The sequence below is a fragment of the Aulostomus chinensis genome, chromosome 14 (assembly GCF_037954235.1).
Source record: "Aulostomus chinensis isolate RoL2024-O1b breed Wild chromosome 14, RoL_Achi_v1.0, whole genome shotgun sequence".
In the NCBI taxonomy this organism is placed as follows: Eukaryota; Metazoa; Chordata; class Actinopteri; order Syngnathiformes; family Aulostomidae; genus Aulostomus; species Aulostomus chinensis.
Genome location: NC_141333.1, coordinates 23,002,856 through 23,021,765, shown reverse-complemented (window position 1 = coordinate 23,021,765; position 18,910 = coordinate 23,002,856). Strand labels below are relative to the sequence as shown.

Genomic DNA, 18,910 nt, shown 5'->3' with positions numbered 1-18,910 from the left:
CCGAGTGTAATGGTCAGATAAGCTGTATTTGCGTGCGGCGGTCCCTGAGCTGGAGATAGCGGTCCCCAGGCTGGAGGCAGAGCTGAAACCTGCTCACAACATTCGACCTTTTCAGCGGTTGTTAACATGCATTTGGTGACTTTCGGTCTCCCGTGATAAACGATGTTGTTGCCGCTGTCGAGGCTGCTTCAACATTTTATTTATTACTAAATTATTCTTGGGTTATTAAATTAAATACAAGTTGTAGGTCGAGGCATGTCAGAACATCCGTACCATATTTCATCCACATATCCAGCATTGCTATCGTCATCACCACCTGCAGCTTTAACTGACCTTTTGACGCGTGTCCTCCTCCGCACACGCAGGTGTAAAGGGGCCTCTCACTATGGGCTCTCAGCAGACAGGAAGCGACGCTCACAGGAGGGCGAATGCACCGACAGCACTTCAGAACTCACCATCGCCACTCTGCCCAATGACGGCCCCGCCTCCGCCGCTGTGGCCCTCCTGTCAGACGAATCCGGTCTGGTTAACCCCGCCTTCGACCCCAGCATGGAGGATAACAGCCAGTCAGGCAGCACAACCAGCCTGGCGGCTCGCAGCAGCACCAAGAAGAGTGAGTGTGAGTGGGCGAACGGTTGTTTGTGTGTAGTCGTGTGTTGGTCCTGCATGCGTTGGGGATCCGGATGTAAAACTGGTGCTTGTTTTACATTCAAATACAGTTGTTTCCCCCCTAATGGCCACTGATGGAAAATCCTATTAGCCAATTAGCTTGTTTTTTCACAAATCCATAACATCTCTCTTGGTCTCAACAGTAGAGGAACAGTAGGAGCGTGAGCACACGGGCAGCGGGGACACCAAATGACGCTGCACCAGCACTTTAGGTCCAGCCGGCTGAGCACCCACCACCACCACGAGTGCCACTAATGCTGAACAAGCTGTCAGCTCCAGAAGCGGCTGGCGCTTTTAAAGTATAATGTAGCTGTCAGGAGCCCTTGCATCTCCTCGGGCCTGCAGAGGGAGGGAGGGATGGATGGATGGAGGGAGGGAGGGGGGGGGGGCTGCAGAGACTCCTGCCCTGTGCTCGGTGCAGCTGGTCTGGGGATGCTGCCACCTCACTACTGCCTGTCTGACCACGGTCTCTCTGGGAGGGTTTGAACCTCCTTCGGACGAAGTTCAGCGTGTTACATCACTGCTGTTACGCAACTCTGCCACTGTACTCAGCACAGATTGGGTTTATTAATTGTAAGGCTGCGATAGTGGCTACAAAAAAATATGCATCGTGTTGAGCTTGTTGAAAGTAGCTTAAATAAAAGCTCAGATGAAAAAGATGCACCAGAGGCAAAATTCCAAAGTTGAGAGGGCAACTTCTGCCTCGCCGTTGGCCTGTAGAGCTCAATCACGCTAAAGTTGTGTTCACGTCCCGTGTTGCTGACCAGAATACATTTCTCATGAGATCTAACTAATGTACTGCATGCGTTTGCAAAAATAAATGTTTTCCATATTTTAAGCGCATCTCCTCCAGAATAGATCTGGTGTACTACATTGCCATGTTTTCTTCTTTATAAACGACTTGAAACCAGTGCCGAGTCTTTGTTGCTGCCAGTGGTGGAGCAGCGCCTGTGGCTCTGCTTTCCTCCTAATATGAAACTGTTCCCGTGATTTCCACACAGTGACATCACATGGACAGCACAGACATTTGGATCAGCACGGACCTCATTTGATGAATTTAAAATACATTTCGGCACATCTGGGGTTAAGTCACATGACTCCATTTCCTTCTCCTGTAGGCTACCTGTCTGCGTTTGTGTGGACTGAGCTGCACTTATTTTGTCTGAAGGAAAGTAGACACCAACAGGCTGATAAGCAAACTGACACCCACAGACGTTCTGATTTAGACGTCCGAGCCTGAGCGCACGCATCAGGATGGATGGCGATGTTTACGTTTATCAAGCATAAAGTGTGAGTCTCGGCGTCTCGAGACTTGACGAGGATCAGCTCTCCGTCTACGGGAACCAGCCAGGCTGCATGAATGTAGCCTAAGTGCTGTGTTCATGTGTTGCCTCATTAATGACACTCATGCACCACGTCAAGTCGGTCCTCGTCCATGTTCTTGAGAGTAATCTTGTGCAAGATAAACAAAAACTGCAGTACTTTTAATATGGTGCAGCCTCATGCAGTGACAGTGAGAGTGGATGTGACCAGAGTTGCATCAGTGAATCCTGAGAAGGGCTGGGGAAGGGATGAGGACGCAGACTCAGACATGTCAGGGCATGTCGAGGGTGAGCTCTATAAAGTCCCTCTCTTTGTCTTCCCCTTCCCAGTCAGAAACTTTGACCGGTCTTCAGTGAGGAGCCGCTCCTTCAGGAGGTTGAACCGGGCGTTCAGTGTCCTGCGGAGGACCAAGAGTGGCACCGCAGTGAGCAATGAGACATCTGAAGAGAGAGACAACACCAGGAATTCCAGTGTGCCACAAGGAGGTATGGATGAGAGCCTTTTGAAATCAGTCTGTGTGTGTTTGTGCTTGTTGTGCATTTGTGTTGCGCCTTGATTGCACAGTGTCACCGCTGTGTCTGCACTCTCTGATTCCCTGAAGAGGAGCTCCAAAGAGATGCATGTTTCCCTGTGTGAGAGTCCCGCAGCCGGACGAGCGAGGTGACACAGCTGGGAGCCCTCCGTAACAGAAGCATATGTTGCTTTAATAATTCAGCTGCAGATTGCATAAGTCGGCTGGTGCATCGGGAGAGCCGGATCAGGAGGGAGAGCAGTGGCCCGAGGCACGTTGGACAGGGATGTGATACAGGAGGTCATTGAGAGGAGGCCTCTGATGTTCTCCCGTACAATCCCTCCTTCTCCCTCCATCACAGTCAGAGTTAACAGGTTTGAGCCAACTTGATGGAGGAGCCCCCAGGGGGACAGGTGTTCTTAGTGTGGTGGATCCATAAGATGTTCACATAAATGAGTTCTCGTGGTAACTATCAGTAATATCCATCCACAGCCTGCCGGCCAAGGTGGAAGCATGGCCCGGTCCACTGTGAGACGACATTATCTTGAAATTTAACTTCTGCATGATGGGAAGAGGACACGGAATGTGGCGTTGCGTAAGAGCAAAGGATGACGGATGATCAGGGACTAGATCATTCTCTGAGGCCATCAGTGAAGAGGCTGAGAGAATGGATGAAATATTCATCGGCTGCTGCTGGAGAGGCAGACAGAGAGTGAAGTAAGGATGGATCCACACAGGACAAATGGAAGGGAGAGTGAATAAGAGATAAGAGAACAAATACAGGGATAGCAACGTCCTCGTGGACTGAAAAACAGAGACGCAGCAGGGTGAAAGAGTGTGTGACGGTGAGAAAGAAGGGTTACATAACAGCAGAAGGTCCCTGCGTTAATATGCTTCTCCACCCTTGAAGCAATCTGCTGCCATACAGACAAAATATTGACTCTGGAATGGAGAAAGTGCAGTGTGAGGAGAATGGAGGGAGACACTGGGGGAGACAGCCCACTGAGGAATGAGGAGAGGCAGAGAGAGACATTTCTCATCGCCAAAGAAAAAGAAATAAAATAAGGAATACATCTTGTGTCATTTATTGGCCGAGGCTGTTGGCTAAAATGGTCACAAAATATCCCCACCCACCTCCACACATGCCGGCGTCCAGGATGTGTCAGTCTGCAGTCACAGACTTGCACAACACAGGGAGATAAAACCAGCAAACGGGTCGCTTTCTCAGAAACACCGAGGGTTGCGGTGTGTTTTGTTTGCATCTAAATCTTTGTGACGATATCATGAATGTGTGATGGCTGACTGCCCGGACAAATAACCACTGGTAGGAGGGGGCTTCGTCCTTCGCTAAACACCCAAGACTTCAATCTGCTACAAATGCAAATGTGAGTTTTCAATCCAACTCATTTTATTTGGCTCTAATAAAATAAGTGTTAGAAAGTTGTGGATTTACGTTTTCACGGTGCTTGTGTGCACTTGCACACCCGCCCACATTAAAACTGTGTGGAAATGTGAAATCGAGAGTTTTCCCAAGCATATTTGCTACACATGTAAGTGACTAAGGATACAAATATCAAGCCAGATAATCAGCCAAGTCAACTCTCCCTCATGGCTTGCACAAGTTTGTTTTAGTAACCTGAGGGAGTAGAGACAGCTGGTTCCACGGCTGAACCTCTCTGCCACGGCCCCCACCCCCCCACCCCCACCTCTCTCACTTCCTCCCCTGTTTGATTTGGCTGTTTTTCAAAATTGTCTCTTCTTGTAAAACTGAATTTAAATTTTCCTCTCCCTCAGTGCTGGCTCTCCCTCAGCTCCATCACCTGATCCCTGACGGTGAAGTTACCAGTATTAAGATCACGCGGGTGGATCCCTCAGACCCACTGGCCATCAGCATCGTCGGTGGGAACGAGACCCCCTTGGTTCGCATCCTCATCCAGGACATCTACAGAGAAGGAGTCATCGCCCGGGATGGACGCCTGCTGCCTGGGGACATGATCCTGAAGGTATCGCAGTAACACCTGGAGTGCCAAATAAATCGTACACAATAATTGGTAGCACCACAGTTTTGAGACAAAATTTCCTCAGAAATTCCTGAACTTTAAGTTAAAGACATAAAAAAGTGTTGGCAGTTTTCTTCACTCCCAAGAAGCACATGTGCTCCTACCCTGAGGAATGAAAGAGCTCATGAATCATGTCCTGATCAGAATGAAACAGTGTGCGCAGGTATGAAGGTAAATCTGCTCAAAAGCTGGAAAATAGCATGACATTCTAGAGCATTTTAATCTTAAACTATCCTGACATTGTCATTCTGGTGGTTTCTTAGTTGTATTTGACTACAACACTATTTAAAGGACGATGTCTTGATTTGGAAAGCCTCAATTTTTCGCTAAAGCACAATTAGCGGGTGGTAGTTTTAATTATATTGTAATAAACTGGAATGTGACTTTTATTTTGAAGGGTCAAGTGTCTTGACTGCAGTTTCTTCTTCTTCTTCTTCTGGGCTTTTTGTCCCGATTGATTGCGTTGTGTGTGTTTTGAGCTGCCTAACATCCGTGGCTGACCAGCTCACTGCATGTTTATTCTTGACTTCCTGTGTGTTTGAGCCTTCGCACAGACGAGTCGATGACGTGTCATTCAACGGCGAGCCAAATATCGAGGCTGCTTGGGCTGAATGTTGCCATTCGCCGCCATTCTCCTGAATAAAGATTGAATGCATCTATTTTAGTCCCAAAAGCGAAGCGCCCAGCCCGACCTGGACCTGGTTCCACTGACTGAGCGTGGGAAGTTCTTCCTCGCTCCTCCTCTACCTGTCTGCTCCATGAATATCAGCTGGGTGGTTTTAGCTGCTCAAAGGAAACCTGAGTCAGTGAGCAGAGTGACTGAGGGAGAAGAAGTGTTCGATATTCACGTCCTCGACATCTCTGCTTCCCTCTCAGGTCAACGGCATCGACATCAGCAACGTGCCCCACTGCTTCGCCGTGGCGACCCTCAAACAGCCCTGCCAGCTCCTGCGGCTAACCATCCTCAGAGAACAGCGCCATCGCTACCGCTCACATGGCCACCCATACGGCCACAGGCACGGCCACGATGTGGCTGCGGGCCACCCATCTCACGGCCTCCCCCACCACCCCTTGAGGGATGACAGCATCCACGTGGTCTTGAACAAAAGCACTCCAGATGAGCAGCTGGGCATCAAGCTGGTGCGGCGGCCCGAGGAACATGGCGTCTACATCTTTCACCTGCTGGAGGGAGGCCTGGCAGCACGAGATGGACAGTTGTGTGTTGGCGACCGTGTGCTGGCCATTAACGGCCACGATCTACGCTACGGAGCTCCCGAACACGCAGCTCTGCTCATCCAGGTCAGTTTCCTAATGGCTCTGACCCGAGATAACGCGCTGGTCATAGGAAAGGGTCCTGGATGAGACAGGAAAATGAGTTGGCGTTTTGCAACAGATGATAAACAACTGCTCTTACTCTTGTTCCCGGAGGTATTAAAGATAATTGTAGTGATTCAGGCTAATTGTGTTGTGCTGTGCTGTTATTTTGCTGCATTCACTGCAGTTAATAGTATTTAATTGTGGTGGTTCCCTAAAGGACAGGGCCACGGGGCCGCCTCGGCTGCCTGGTGGATGCCAGTCAATGGTGTTGTGTTTGCGGTGATCTGTGGCCGACGGTGCAGGGTCTCCAGGCTTCCTGCGCGAGCAGCCTGACTGGCTCGTCTGGGTCTCGGTGGAGCCATGATGGCCTCTCGGAGCAGGCACATTCTGGCAGAGAATAAGAATTGGCAGGGAGGAAATGAAATTAGTCCAATTAAGGCAATAATGGGCTGGACTGGCTAATTCAGGAGTCAGCTCTGTTCTACAGGGACCCGGACACGTCTCTGAGGGACCCAGCGGGGGGGGCGGCTGCCTGACTCTAGGACACACTTGAATACAAATGTGTGAATGAGTGCAGACGGAGTCTGAATCACAGGAGGAGGAAGATTGTCAAAGAGGTCACTGCTGGGTCACGATGAGTTTACAGGCTAAATCTGTGAAAGTCAAACCTTCTAGCGGCTCAAAAACCAACTATAGTCCTTCCTGTTCTGTGCTAGCCTTTGTTTTTAGCTCAAATGAATCTGTCTGTGTGTAACTGGCGGTGCAGCTGGAGAGAGGAGACCTGGGTTATACTGAGAGTTGGTAAACTGATGTTTTTGGACAGTCTTACTTTTGTTTGTTGCTGGTGGCCATAGGGTGCCATTAGCTTCAGGCTAAATATACGTAGCTGAGTTCTTTCTGGAGCGAAAAGTTGTTGTGTTCAGCTTAAGGTGCCTATTTATAAGCTCTCGACAGGAAAAATACACACTTTAATGTTCCATCCCACACCTGTGATGACAAGCTTTGTGTGATTCACGATTGCTGAGTGAGGAGCTGTGGAGGAGGAGAAGCTACACTGGTAAACGATCACTGTCTGGAGGTCCAGAGTGGTATGATGGGCCGGACCAGCCAGGGCCAGCGTGGGCAGAGTTTTACTCATTTTAATTTTAAGGGACAAAATCATGGCGGTGAATCCAGCCATGCATGTATTAATGATGTCATCATTTGGGTGAATCATCAGTTTGTGACCAGTTCTGTGTGTCCATGTCTCTCATGTCTCCAGGCAAGCGAGGAGAGTGTTCACTTCATCGTGTCTCGTCAGATCTGCCTGCCTACCCCCGACATCCTACAAGAAGCTCCGTGGGGCATGGATGGTCCCCCGCCATATTCCCCGGTGGATATCGAGCAAACACTGCTGGTGAGCACCAAATACACACACTCACACACACGAGAGACGAGGGAACCAACACACAGAGAAGAGCTTTTTGTTTGTCCCTTGATAACGGCTCCCTCTCAGGTGCAAATGATCCATGGAGGTATTATTCTCCCATCAAAGCTGAGCGTGTCGCTCCTCAGTGGCAGTCCTGCAGCCTGGCTTCTCCTCTTACTGACACCCTTTTTTATTAAAAACATCTCTCACACAACTATCTTCTGCCAGTCTTTTTTTTCTGAGCATCTCTGGATCTTTCATTCTAATAGTTTTAAAAGCTGACATAAGTTTTCCTTTACTAGATAAGAAGACTTTGTACTTCCCCTTTTTGTATATTCTTTGCACTTCTACGTAACCTACTACAGTGCATAGTAGAGTAGACAGTCATGTACAATACTGCAGTATTCTCAGCACCGTGTCCCAGAGTCGGTCAGAGATGTTCTCCTGTGAGCGCAGCAGAAATGTGTGAATGCGGCACATTAGCGACGCAGCGCATCCCGTCAACCTCAATGTGTCCGTGTGTTACAGCTCACCACCCTCCCTCGCCGTCTCCTCTGACTCACAAACACTGGCTGTAAACACACACACACACTTGAGCTGCCTGACGTCCACCTTGTATTCTATATATTATACCAGCGGTCATTTATTAATGAGGTCTGTGTCTCTTGCTGCTGTAGCAGCAACTCAGGATCGCTACTGGAGAAAATGCTGCTCATTAATATGTTAATTTGCTGCCTTCAGATCTAATTACATTATGTAGTCTTTGGAAGGTGCCCTTGATCTTTGATTAAATTGATACCATGTTTGGACGTGAGGTACAATGTTTATATGAAAGTGAGCACACAGACACAGGAGACAGAATTATGACATCAGACGATCGTTATCAATGCCACCCAGGAGGTCCTGTTTTCAATCGTCTGCAAAATATTTTGAGGCTGATTTTCACCAAACTTGACATCGGATCCGATGAACTCATCCGGAATGTGGTCGGAGACAATTTAAGGATGAGGAGGAAGAGAGAGAGCTTAGTTTGGGTGTTGTTAGCATGGTGAGGCGGCCATGTTTGATGATTCATCGTAGAACTGGAAAATGTAGTAACTGGACTCACAGTCCAAACAGTCCTGGCCTGAAGACATCTGCGAAATGAGATGAAGTCACAGCGCCACCTGGTGGTTGCAGGAAGTAACATTTTCATGCACATATTTGTCTGCTACTTGCTAAACCCAAATATCATCAGGTTTCGCTTCCCTCTAACTCTGCCGAACAGCCACACGCTCCGGCGTGGTGGGACAGTGGGACATACATGGTGTCAAAGGTTCTGTCCATTCGTGCATGTCCACTGCAGTCAGTCTCTACTTCCTGTGCAGGACTCCTGTCAGAAGCCTGCCTGCTACGAGAAGACAGTGAGTCTGACGAAAGAGCCCTACGACTCTCTGGGCATGACGGTGGCGGGCGGCATGTCCAGCCGAGGCTGGAACCTCCCCATCTATGTCACCAACGTGGACCTCGATGGAGTGGTGGGACAGGAGGGCTCCATACGCAAAGGTAAGATCAGTTACTAATAAGCCCTGTGATGTACGCTTGAATATGACTCCTAATTCAATTACAAGGATGGAAGATGTGTTTTGTCGGGGTGTCGTGGACTACAAAGGGAGGCAGACTGCTCTGGATCTGGGTCTTAGGTACAGAACAGACAGAGTGATTGATGAACGCTTGTTTCATTATGAAGGTTATTCATGCAGCTCGACACTCAGCGGTGCTACCGTGGTTCACTGCTCCACAAATTGGCTCTAACACACTTAAGCAACAACACAAACATTAGCATAGCGGTACTCATTACTTATTGTGTTCCAGGGGAGAAACGGTTCATTTCTTAATTATTTCTTTTGATGAAATCAGTCAGCTTTGAAATAGAGGAAAACGTGGAGTGGCGGGCTGGATGCAGGAGAAGGGGCGAGGGGCTCCAGCAGCTGCTGACATCAGCAGATCCACCTGAACACAAGCATATCAAAGCTGTCAATAGGCTCCTTACATGAGACAAATGTCACAGGAGAGCAGCAGAGGCACAGACATTCTAAACTGGAGTCAGCGAGTGTGTTTGTGCTGTGCACGGCTCAAGGTGCGTGTTTCATACAGGACACACACGCAGCAGCAGCAGCCTGTGTGCTTATTAAACATGTTTATATACTCTAATAGAAAGTTGTGATAAATATTCATTTGAATTTGCATATCCTCGCAGGGTAAATGTGTCCTTTCAGCTGCTTGCTGGAAAGCTGGACTGAGCCGTGTGTTTTTCTTGCACCACTTTCATCACTGGAAGGCTTTTTAAAGCACAGGTGGCGCTTGTTTCCATCCCCTTTGTGTTTCAGCAGGGACGTTGTTGAATATTAAAGAGGCAGATGATGAGTTGAAGCTATTATCAGGGCAGCAACCTCAGGCAGACCATGAGCTGTGCTGTCCACTTCCTCTCCTTGCAGGTGACATCTTGCTAAACGTGAACGGGGTGGATTTGACGGGGGTGACAAGATGCGAAGCTGTGGCCAATTTGAAGAACACCTCCTCCCCCGTTGTGCTCAAGGTCTTGGAGATGCGTCCTCCTGAAGAAAGTCTGCTGGAGTGCACGTTGCCACCCTGTCTCACCCCCTCGCCTACAGACAGCACCAAGAGCCCACTGCCCAATGACGACTACTCCCCACTGTGGGTGTCGTGGCTGCAGCTACCCAGGTGACCATCCACACTCCTCTTTCTCAGAGCCAGTATCACTTCCTCCCACTCACCCAGTCCCTCTGACCCCAACCAGCTGGTGCCAGCTGAAATTTTGACAGAGCCAGCTGGAAGAGAGTGCTCATTATACTCCCTACTTTCCAAACTAACTTTTCAGCTTAAATATTCAGAACTATAATATCAGTGGAACTTTCTTTCAGACGGCGGCATCAGAATTTATCTAACTCTAGTTTGTTGTCTGGAAGACAGCAGCGTGCTGACAGCAATAAACTGTGTGTCCTGCTTTTATGCAAATAAGTTCAAAAAGTGTTTCTCTGGAAACATTGAAACAGCAGTCAATCAATTCACTGAGGCAACGTAGTCTAGACCAACATGGCATCTAAAAGGATTTGATTATGATTTCACTCAGTCCTGGGCTACCTGCCATAGAATTATTCTCATTGCCTCACATCTCGGGAGAGGAGAGGCAACACTTGCTTCGTCTGAGTGAGGCGGCGTTCTGAGTGGAAAGACAGTGTTTATCATTTTAAAGGTGCAGCTGAGAGATTCCTGGTGATAATCTCTCCCTTGGCTCCTGCAGGCATCTCTACTGCTGCAAAGACATTGTCCTGCGACGGAGCACTTCGGGCAGCCTGGGCTTCAGTATCGTGGGAGGTCAGGAGGAGGTCAACTGCAACCAGTCCTTTTTTATCCGCTCCATCGTAGAGGGGACCCCGGCCTACAATGATGGCAGGATAAGGTATTCAGGCTGTGCATATCACTTAGTTCTAGGGATATACTATTACAGTCCTATATTGACATTGAAGTTACAGCTGATGAGTAGAGCCGGTGGGGGGCGGCACGGACGCTTAGGACTGTTGACACTTGACATAAAACTGAGACAACAGGAGGACGTTGATGCACTCATGACATCGAAGCGCTGCATCTCAGCAGCAGCATCAGACGGAGACAACAAACAACGACATGTTGTGTTTAGACAAATGTGTTCCACACGGGTGAGGAGAGGAAACGTTCCAGCCGTCACCTGAGAGGTCGTCACGGCAATGCAAACGTCATTGTACAGAATATGAAGCACTAGCAGCCACTGTTAGCATACAGAATGATTGTGTGAACATGAATATTTGGGTAGCCTCACGTTGTGGGCGGAGTTCAACCCAGGATGCAGCAACGGTGCACTTGCCAAATAATACTGAGGGTAAACAACTTTTGTTATATTGGTTGTATTTCGGGCTGCACGGTGGAGCAGTGGTCAGCACTGTCGCCTCACAGCAAGAAGGTTCAGGGTTCGAGTCCTGGCTGCTGCACGGGGTCTTTCTGTGTGAGTCTCCATGTTCTCCCTGTTCCTGCTGGGTTCTCTCTGGTACTCCAGCTTCCTCCCACAGTCCAAAGACATCAAGAGGAGACGAGGCTGATTGATACTCTAAATTGACTGTAGGTGTGACTGTGAGTGTGAATGGTTGTCTGTCTCTATGTGTTGGCCCTGTGATGGACTGGTGACCTGTCCAGGGTGAACCCCGCCTCTCGCCCGTTGACGCTGGGATAGGCTCCACCCCCCGCGACCCTTACTAGTAAGGAATAAGCGGAAGACGACAATGGACGGATGTTTTTCTTAAATATGATTCATGCTCTTTTTTATGATCCAAGTACTCATTCAAAGTCGGCATTTTCAGTGTAGGATAATACCAACATGTTAGCTCAGTTGTTTCATGTTGGGGGGGGGGGGGGGGTCACTGCCAGTGGCAAGCTGGTAGGTTGCAGCAATATAACTGTCATGGTTTGTTCATTGTCTCAGGCAATATCACGGTTTCATCGTATCACGCGTTCCAGGACAGAACTACTTTGACATGAAGTCTCGTGAATGTAATTAAGGTTTGAGGAGGAAAGCAAGCGCGTGTGTGCAGGCGAGATTCCGTCCAAGGTTGCTGTTTGTTTCAATACGTTGAATATTTCTCACCCTCAAATGTGCACACTGCAAGTTATGAATTTCTTCAAATTTAATAATGTGGCATTGATTTATTGGTTATGTTATTGCTACACAGGAAGCAGATGACTATCGGTTGTGTGAATATTTGAGAAAAACTCCATGTTGTGCATCCATCATTACTTCTGTGTTCATATTTTCTGGTACCATCTATATCCAGGAGCACCACGTCGACTCGTGCGGTCCTTGTTTGCAAGTCTCTGTCTGTCTCTGTGCAGGTGTGGGGACATCCTGCTGGAGGTGAACGGGAAGGGCACGTGGGGAATGACCCACACGGCACTGGTGCGCCTTCTGAAGGAGCTCCGAGGCAGAATCACCCTGACCATCGTCTCCTGGCCGGGCAGCCTGCTGTAGCAGCGCCCCCGGCCGACCAGCGCTGCTTCACTGGCACTGACCAAGGAATGTGGAAGGCGGAGCTTGAGACTGACTGACCACCCTAAGCTTGCTGTGTAGGAGGAGCTTAGAATAGTGCTGTAATTGTATCCGACTTCTGTTGGAGAGCGGAGAGGGACAATCGCAAGACTGGATTGTTACCAGACTTCACACTGCCTCTCCATGAGCGATGCACTGGGGGATCCAGGCCTGAGCCACTTCCAGCCCGGATGTTGGGTGTTATCTGTTAAGAGGACATGGTCCTTCTCTGGCACAGCAGCCAGTGGGAGGGGTGGGGTGGATCGGGAGGAGACACAACACATTGCCAATTCCAGTAGTTAATATTAGGGTATGCATTAAGTTGGACTCACATTTCTTTACTGTAAATGTTGGGTGTCTAAATAAGTACTGATCCAAGCACTTGTAATACGTTTCTTCTGTTTGTTTGTGGTATGGCCTTCAAATATAGGCTCCATTCTGTTTGTACTGACAGTGGTTGTCATATTCATCCAGAGGACACGTTGCCAAGTTATCGTCTGTGTTGAGGTTTTTTATTTTCTTTTATTTCAGATGCTATGGCTAAATTCTGAAACCACTGGCAAGAAAAAATAATGTAAAAAAATAAAGGATCAATGTGTTCATTAAATGTTAAAATATTTAATTAGGTGACATTGTGGAGGCCTTACTCATTTTCTTACATTTAAAAAAAAACTGACTTGGTTTCTGTGTATCAGCAGGTGGTCTGAGGCCCATCTACTGTGGTTCTGTCTGTTTGCTTCGGCCTGTGTAGTGTATCTGATGGTACATTTGGTTAAAAGATCAATAAAGTCATTTGAAAAAGAAAGAGCTACTTCAGCAAAGTCTTACTTCAGTTCAACAAGGATACTAGAAACCTTGAACACGTAAAACAAATAGAATTAACTGAAGTTGTTCTAGTGGAATTCAGACGTACAGTAACAGGTCAGGGTGCAGCTCCTCGGGCCGAGGCATTTTAATTTCCTCATGTCATCACTGGGGGGCATCTTGTCGGTTACCTTCCTGTTTCTTTTGGCCTTTTGAGCGTTTGTGTCCAGTCTGCCTGTCCCTGCCCTCACCCTGCTGCTGAGGACACAGACATCACATCACAACACTACTGTCTCCTCTTTTTGTCTTTGTGCGCGTGTGTATGTGCGCGCGCGTGTGTGTGTGTGCGTGCACGCACACACTCGTGTGACTCTGTCGCACCTTCATGATGATTTATTCCGTCCCCCCCTTGGTATCTGAGCGTCTCCTCTCTCTGTGCTGCCCTTCTCTTTCTCCTCTGTCACAGCTGAAGCTTTTGTGCCTTCGCTCCACACTGTCCCTGTGCTTCGTTTGCTTCTTTCTACTGAAAAATAACACACATGCTATGTATTTCATCCATTTGCATGTCATGAAACCTGAGACTTTTTCATTGGAAAAGAGAAATGAGCTCATGGTCCAAAGAAGAGAGCCTGCTGGCCCTTTACTTTTTTCTTGTTCTCCGGCGGGAGAGAGATAAGGCAGATCTCCAGGGTCCAAATCCTTAAACACTGCTGTTTGCCTGGCTGAGCTTTTGTTGGCTCCCCCTGGCCTGAGCTTTCACCAACAAAGAGCCCAGCACTGGCTCGCCATCTTATATTAAAGCCAAACAGCCATACTGCAGTTTCCTTTGGGATAAAATCATTATTTACATGCAGTCCAGTGAAACTAGTCACGCCGTCACACCTCGCTCCCCTCAGATGACCTCTGAAAACATGCATCCAAAACGTATCCGTGCACAAACACACCTTTCACCCCAGAGGAGGGGCTGTGGATGTCCCCTCACACGATTAACCTATATATTCATATTTGTCCACCTCTTAATTAAAACCTGCCAATGTCAGTGTGTGGGTGGCTGCTAGCTCGCCAACTTGGAGTTGGTTGTTGTCTGACACAGCGAGGGCGACTCTGGAAATGGCAGCGTGCAGAAAGGGGAAGGAGTCGGAGGCTACTGACCGAAATAATTACCCAGTGGCAACCTTACAAGTGCAATGATGTTCCAGTCAACCGAAATAATAAAAACCGAATCAGTGCATCATGTTGGTGTGTGTTTGCTGAGCTACACAGAGTCTTGACAGGCGATAAAAGTGCACCAACAGCAGCTGAGATTGTAGATCCGTTTTTAACTCAGGAGGCATCTGTTCTACTGCAGAGGAGAAAACTAGAGTATGAAACAAAGCGAGGGTTTTCCCTCGCCATCACCTCAACTAAACAAACCTTGGCTGAGTGTGGGTTTGCAATTTCAAGACAATTAACATGACTACTGAGAGTTTTTCTCTCTGCCTCCATAAAAGCATCATCCTGATCGAGTAACTGCAGAAAAACACAATGCATTGCTAATGCAGGCTCCCGCACACACTTGGCTGGAGTAATTATTACCATCCCCTCGCTCAACACAGAGAGGAGAGCGAGCCTTGGGGGCCAGACAGTGTTCAAGTGCGGAGCTAAATCTACTAAATGTTTGGAGACAGCAGGGATGAGGACCCAGGGCTCACATTTGCTGGTGCTCACAGCCATTAGCTCTAACAGAGAAATAACCCCCTCACACAAGTCACATGGTTCCCAAAGAGTGCTTGAAGAACAACACTCAACGATTGCGTGGACGGATTTGTTTTCTCCTCTCAGTATCACAACACCGTCTAGTCTCATCAGTCCACAGCGACACCCGGGAGAGAGCGGGATTACTGGGAGTCTTAAAAGCATGATTGACACAGTTAAACTGAGAGAAATATCCATCCACCAAGGTGGAGGAGGGTGAATATTTAGCTTGTTTTGATGTCAAGGCAAGTATTTGTCCAAAAATAGGTTGCATGAGGTTGTCTATTCTTTAAAGTTTCTACTAAACAACTGGACATGTCATGTGGTTTCTCTCTCTCCTTCAGAGACCAGCTCTCATTGCTCAGCACGAGTGGCGCGACGGTTCAGTTTGTATTGTAATTTATGGGTCGCAGTTTCAGTTCAGTTCAGTTTGTTTTGTACAGCAGGGAGAACAAACCTCATCTCACCAGACAACAACAGCAGGAAGCAGAGACTCTTGAGCTAAAATAATGACAAAATAGTTGCTACTGTGTGTTAATTACATTTACAGTCTCTGTTGCTGTAAATTTCTTTGTACTTTCTCAGTGAGGATGAAGCTGACAAGCTGTCTATGTGTGTGTGTGTGTGTGTGTGTGTGTGTGTGTGTGTGTGTGTGTGTGTGTGTGTGTGTGTGTGCGTGTAACCAACTCCAGGTTTTGTTTCCCCTGGAAACTAAAACCTGTATGTCCAGTTCTACACCCTTCTAGTGTAATCATCCCTGGTTTTTTACATGTGACAAACAGTCAAAACGTCTTTTCTACTTGTGCATCTCTTGAGCACGTTGCATGCATGCATGGTTAAAAAAAACCTGCATCCCTTATGTTGCTCCTCACGCGTGTCAGCGAGGACGTCAAACGTGCAGGCACAGCACAGAGGAAATAAAGAGCTCCATAAATCCTTTCAGCTTCAGGTTCAAACTGAACACAACTCTAGAACTGAGACATCATCTTTGGCTCCTGTGCTATCATGGACGTGAGCATGAGTTTAACACATTCGTTCACGATACCACCAGAGAGGTTTGTTTTTACCACAATAAACAGGAAGTGAATTATACCAGATCACGTGCTTGATTTTTGGTAAAGTGATGTTTTTGAACAGTTTGGCTGTTGTTAGCCATCAGTCACCATTAGCTTCAAGCTCAATGTGGACATACTGTATACATTTGTGAATACTTGAAAGGAAAATGAGCTTTTGTGGCCGAAGTATTTCTTTAGTGTTTCTGTTAGCTAGGAGGCTGCTAGCAGTAGAGCACAGAAAATGAGGAGAGAGCTGCAGAGGAATGCATGGCAATGGCACGTGAATATTAAATGGCCTGTATGGGCCCAAAGATTGGCTCTGGCAATAAAGAAAGACAGCAGTGTGTTTCAGTGTGTAAAGCTGAGGCAGAAACTGTTTCACATTGAGGGTTAAGTAAGTGGGGTACTGGAAAATAAAAACAGATGTAAGTGGAAGAATGTAGAGGCCCCAAGACAAACCCTGAAGCCAGGATAAAAGTGGCATCAAGCACAAAAGCAGCTACGGAAAATCAAGCAAAAGGCATCTCCTAGAAGCAATTTGGATCACGCTAGGGCTCCAGAATCCAAACCTATAAGGGATACACAGGCTCCTCTGAAATTACCAGGCAGCCATCAAAGTTACCACAAGGACTCGAGCTAAAATACAGGCTATCCTGACGAAAAACGTTACTCTGAAGAAGCTCAGCTAAAGAAGTTCAATTACAAATTGAATGAGGCTGTTATTGTTGACTTGTGCAAATGTGTTGGAGGCTGTGAAATATCACTGTCACGCTTTCGCTCCTCTGAATTATCAGCGCTCTTATTTGGTTTCAGTGTACTGTATTGTGTTCCAGCTGGGTTTTTCAAGGATCCGTCCCTGCGCCACTCTCACCGTCAGCTAAACTCTTTGTTAACACAGAAACTTGCCTCACAGCATTTTCTAATGAAGCGTTTAGTGTGAGTTTAAGCAGCGAGACGATTATCATTTAAATTTCCTCATCACACCGGGACTCACCCACTCAATTATCAAACCATGAACTCACTTCAGTGAGTGTTCACGCTTTTCTGTCTACTAATAGGCTATTAGACGAAACCTATATCACGCTGAACGCTCTAACCGAGGCCACGTGTAAGACATATGACAAAAAGCAAATGTTGCGTGTTGCCGTTGTCTTGTGCGTTTGTGCATATGTGCACATGAAAGAGATGATGAGTGTGTCTGAGGCAATGTCAGCTCCATGGAAGACCTGCATTCATCATCCAGATGTATGATTCACAGTGAGGAACAAGTGTTGACCAAATGGCAAACCAGCTCCTCAGGCTCCACCCATCGGGTAAGGTAGACAGGGCGCACTTAGACGTGTAAAACACTCACATGATGGTGGAGTTGTGACCTCACGGAATCGATTAGTGTTGGTAGGAAATGCAGTCACAACCACAGCTGATAACAGTAGCCGATGCCTGAAGGACGCGCCTCACACACTCATCCCAGGACATATGGTGACCAAACACAACACCAACTAATGTGCAAAGTAACCTCACAGCAAGCAATGTGTGGCATAGCAACACGGTTTCTCTCTTTCTCCCTCTCCCTCGCTCCCTCTCTCTCTCTCGCTCTCACACACACATAAACACACACACTCTCACACATCCCACACACTCGTAAGAATGAATCCCTGTGGTTCCATTCTAAAAATATAACATGATATAACGCACATAACCTCTACGTGTGTGTGTGTGTGTGTGTGTGTGTGTGTGTGAGACACGTGAATGTAGGGCACACACATCAGCCAAGCCCAGAAATTGCAGAGCACACACTGCACTATGGGTCACAGGACTTGTGACTACAGGAGAACGACAATCCGTGTGTTCCCCGTGTTTCTGTCACGCACATGTAATTCTTATACCTTCCACCTTGTGAGCCCTTGGGCTCCCCAGCTGTCCCCATGTCCCACTTCCCTCGACTGACCCACAAGGCTGTTCCGGGCTTAATATGCAAACCTGACTCCAAAGTCACACACATGCACACATGATGCAGCGAGCGCTGAGTACAGTAGGAGAGGTGCTGAAAAGCAGCAAATGGAAGTACTTCAAATGACCACTTCTTTTGTACTTATCTTAAGTAACTGTGAAGTATTTTTGTAGCTTTTGGCTTGAGTGCCTCCTTCATTCCTCATCCGAGCTCTGTACATCTGTTTCTGCACTATGTAGTTTGGGCTGACTGGTTGTAGTGCTGCTTAAAGTTAATAGAATAAAATATATTTGATGACAGAAGATAATGCGCAACAAGATGGGCCTACAGAATGACACGGTGTCTAGTTCCAGACTCTCCTCCTGCCACGAACTCACCTTGTCTGTGGGTGCAGGGAAAGTTGCATCAATTAAAGCATCTTACGTCACTCTCAACTTTTAATCTATGTTTTTTTTCACTCCTTTTAAATTCCTGCTAATCTGGTAGAAAACTGATGTGAGACAGACCTGCAGTGAACAGACCAGCAGTTCTGCCCCATGACAGAGAGGAGAAATGCCAAGTAGCTGCACTGTAGCTCTGAACCCTGGTGGCTGGAAAAGGCTGGAAGGATTGTTTTGACCGTCATGCAACCCCTCCCACCCCCACAATGATTTATTTCATCATCAAAATTTGACCCATGATAACATTTGCAAAGTCTGAAGGGTTGAACGGTTGAAGGGTTGCTGTCGCAATTCCTACCGCCCTAAGCCCCTCCCCTACAGATCGAGGAACTATTATGTTTGCTCGGCACACTCGCCACTTCAAAAGTTAATTTGACTCCCTAAACATGCTTGAAAACTCACCAAATTTCGTACGCACATCGGATGCGGCGAAAAATTCGATAATTTAAAAAAAAAGAGGCGCTCTACTCAATAGCGCCACCTACATACACAAAAAACCACGCCACAGCCTGTAGGAATGTC

General features: G+C 47.6%; 2 protein-coding genes across 22 annotated transcripts in view; one reads left to right on the top strand and one right to left on the bottom strand.

The window, feature by feature from the left end:
- Positions 1-13,202, top strand: part of lnx1 (ligand of numb-protein X 1) — a 37,465-nt gene extending 24,263 nt beyond the window's left edge. Inside the window, exons 3-11 of the mRNA XM_086224612.1 lie at positions 366-619; positions 2,322-2,477; positions 4,298-4,506; positions 5,440-5,862; positions 7,142-7,276; positions 8,656-8,833; positions 9,766-10,012; positions 10,593-10,751; positions 12,212-13,202. Of these exons, the coding sequence (XP_086080738.1) occupies positions 366-619; positions 2,322-2,477; positions 4,298-4,506; positions 5,440-5,862; positions 7,142-7,276; positions 8,656-8,833; positions 9,766-10,012; positions 10,593-10,751; positions 12,212-12,347 (1,897 nt within the window). The 3' untranslated portion in view covers positions 12,348-13,202. The remainder of the gene's footprint in view (positions 1-365; positions 620-2,321; positions 2,478-4,297; positions 4,507-5,439; positions 5,863-7,141; positions 7,277-8,655; positions 8,834-9,765; positions 10,013-10,592; positions 10,752-12,211) is intronic.
- fip1l1a (FIP1 like 1a (S. cerevisiae)) overlaps positions 9,317-18,910 on the bottom strand; it is a 30,194-nt gene continuing 20,600 nt past the window's right edge. For 2 of the 21 annotated variants that reach the window (XM_086224617.1, XM_086224628.1), the window contains 2 exons: positions 13,590-13,731; positions 10,716-10,730 (listed from right to left, as the gene is read on the bottom strand). In XM_086224617.1, coding sequence (XP_086080743.1) covers positions 13,602-13,731 — 130 coding nt within the window. In that variant the 3' untranslated portion in view covers positions 10,716-10,730; positions 13,590-13,601. Of the gene's footprint in view, positions 10,731-12,002; positions 13,467-13,566; positions 13,732-18,910 lie in introns of those variants that run through there. The other 19 variants (XM_086224621.1, XM_086224630.1, XM_086224623.1 and 16 more) reach the window with 15 other exon arrangements.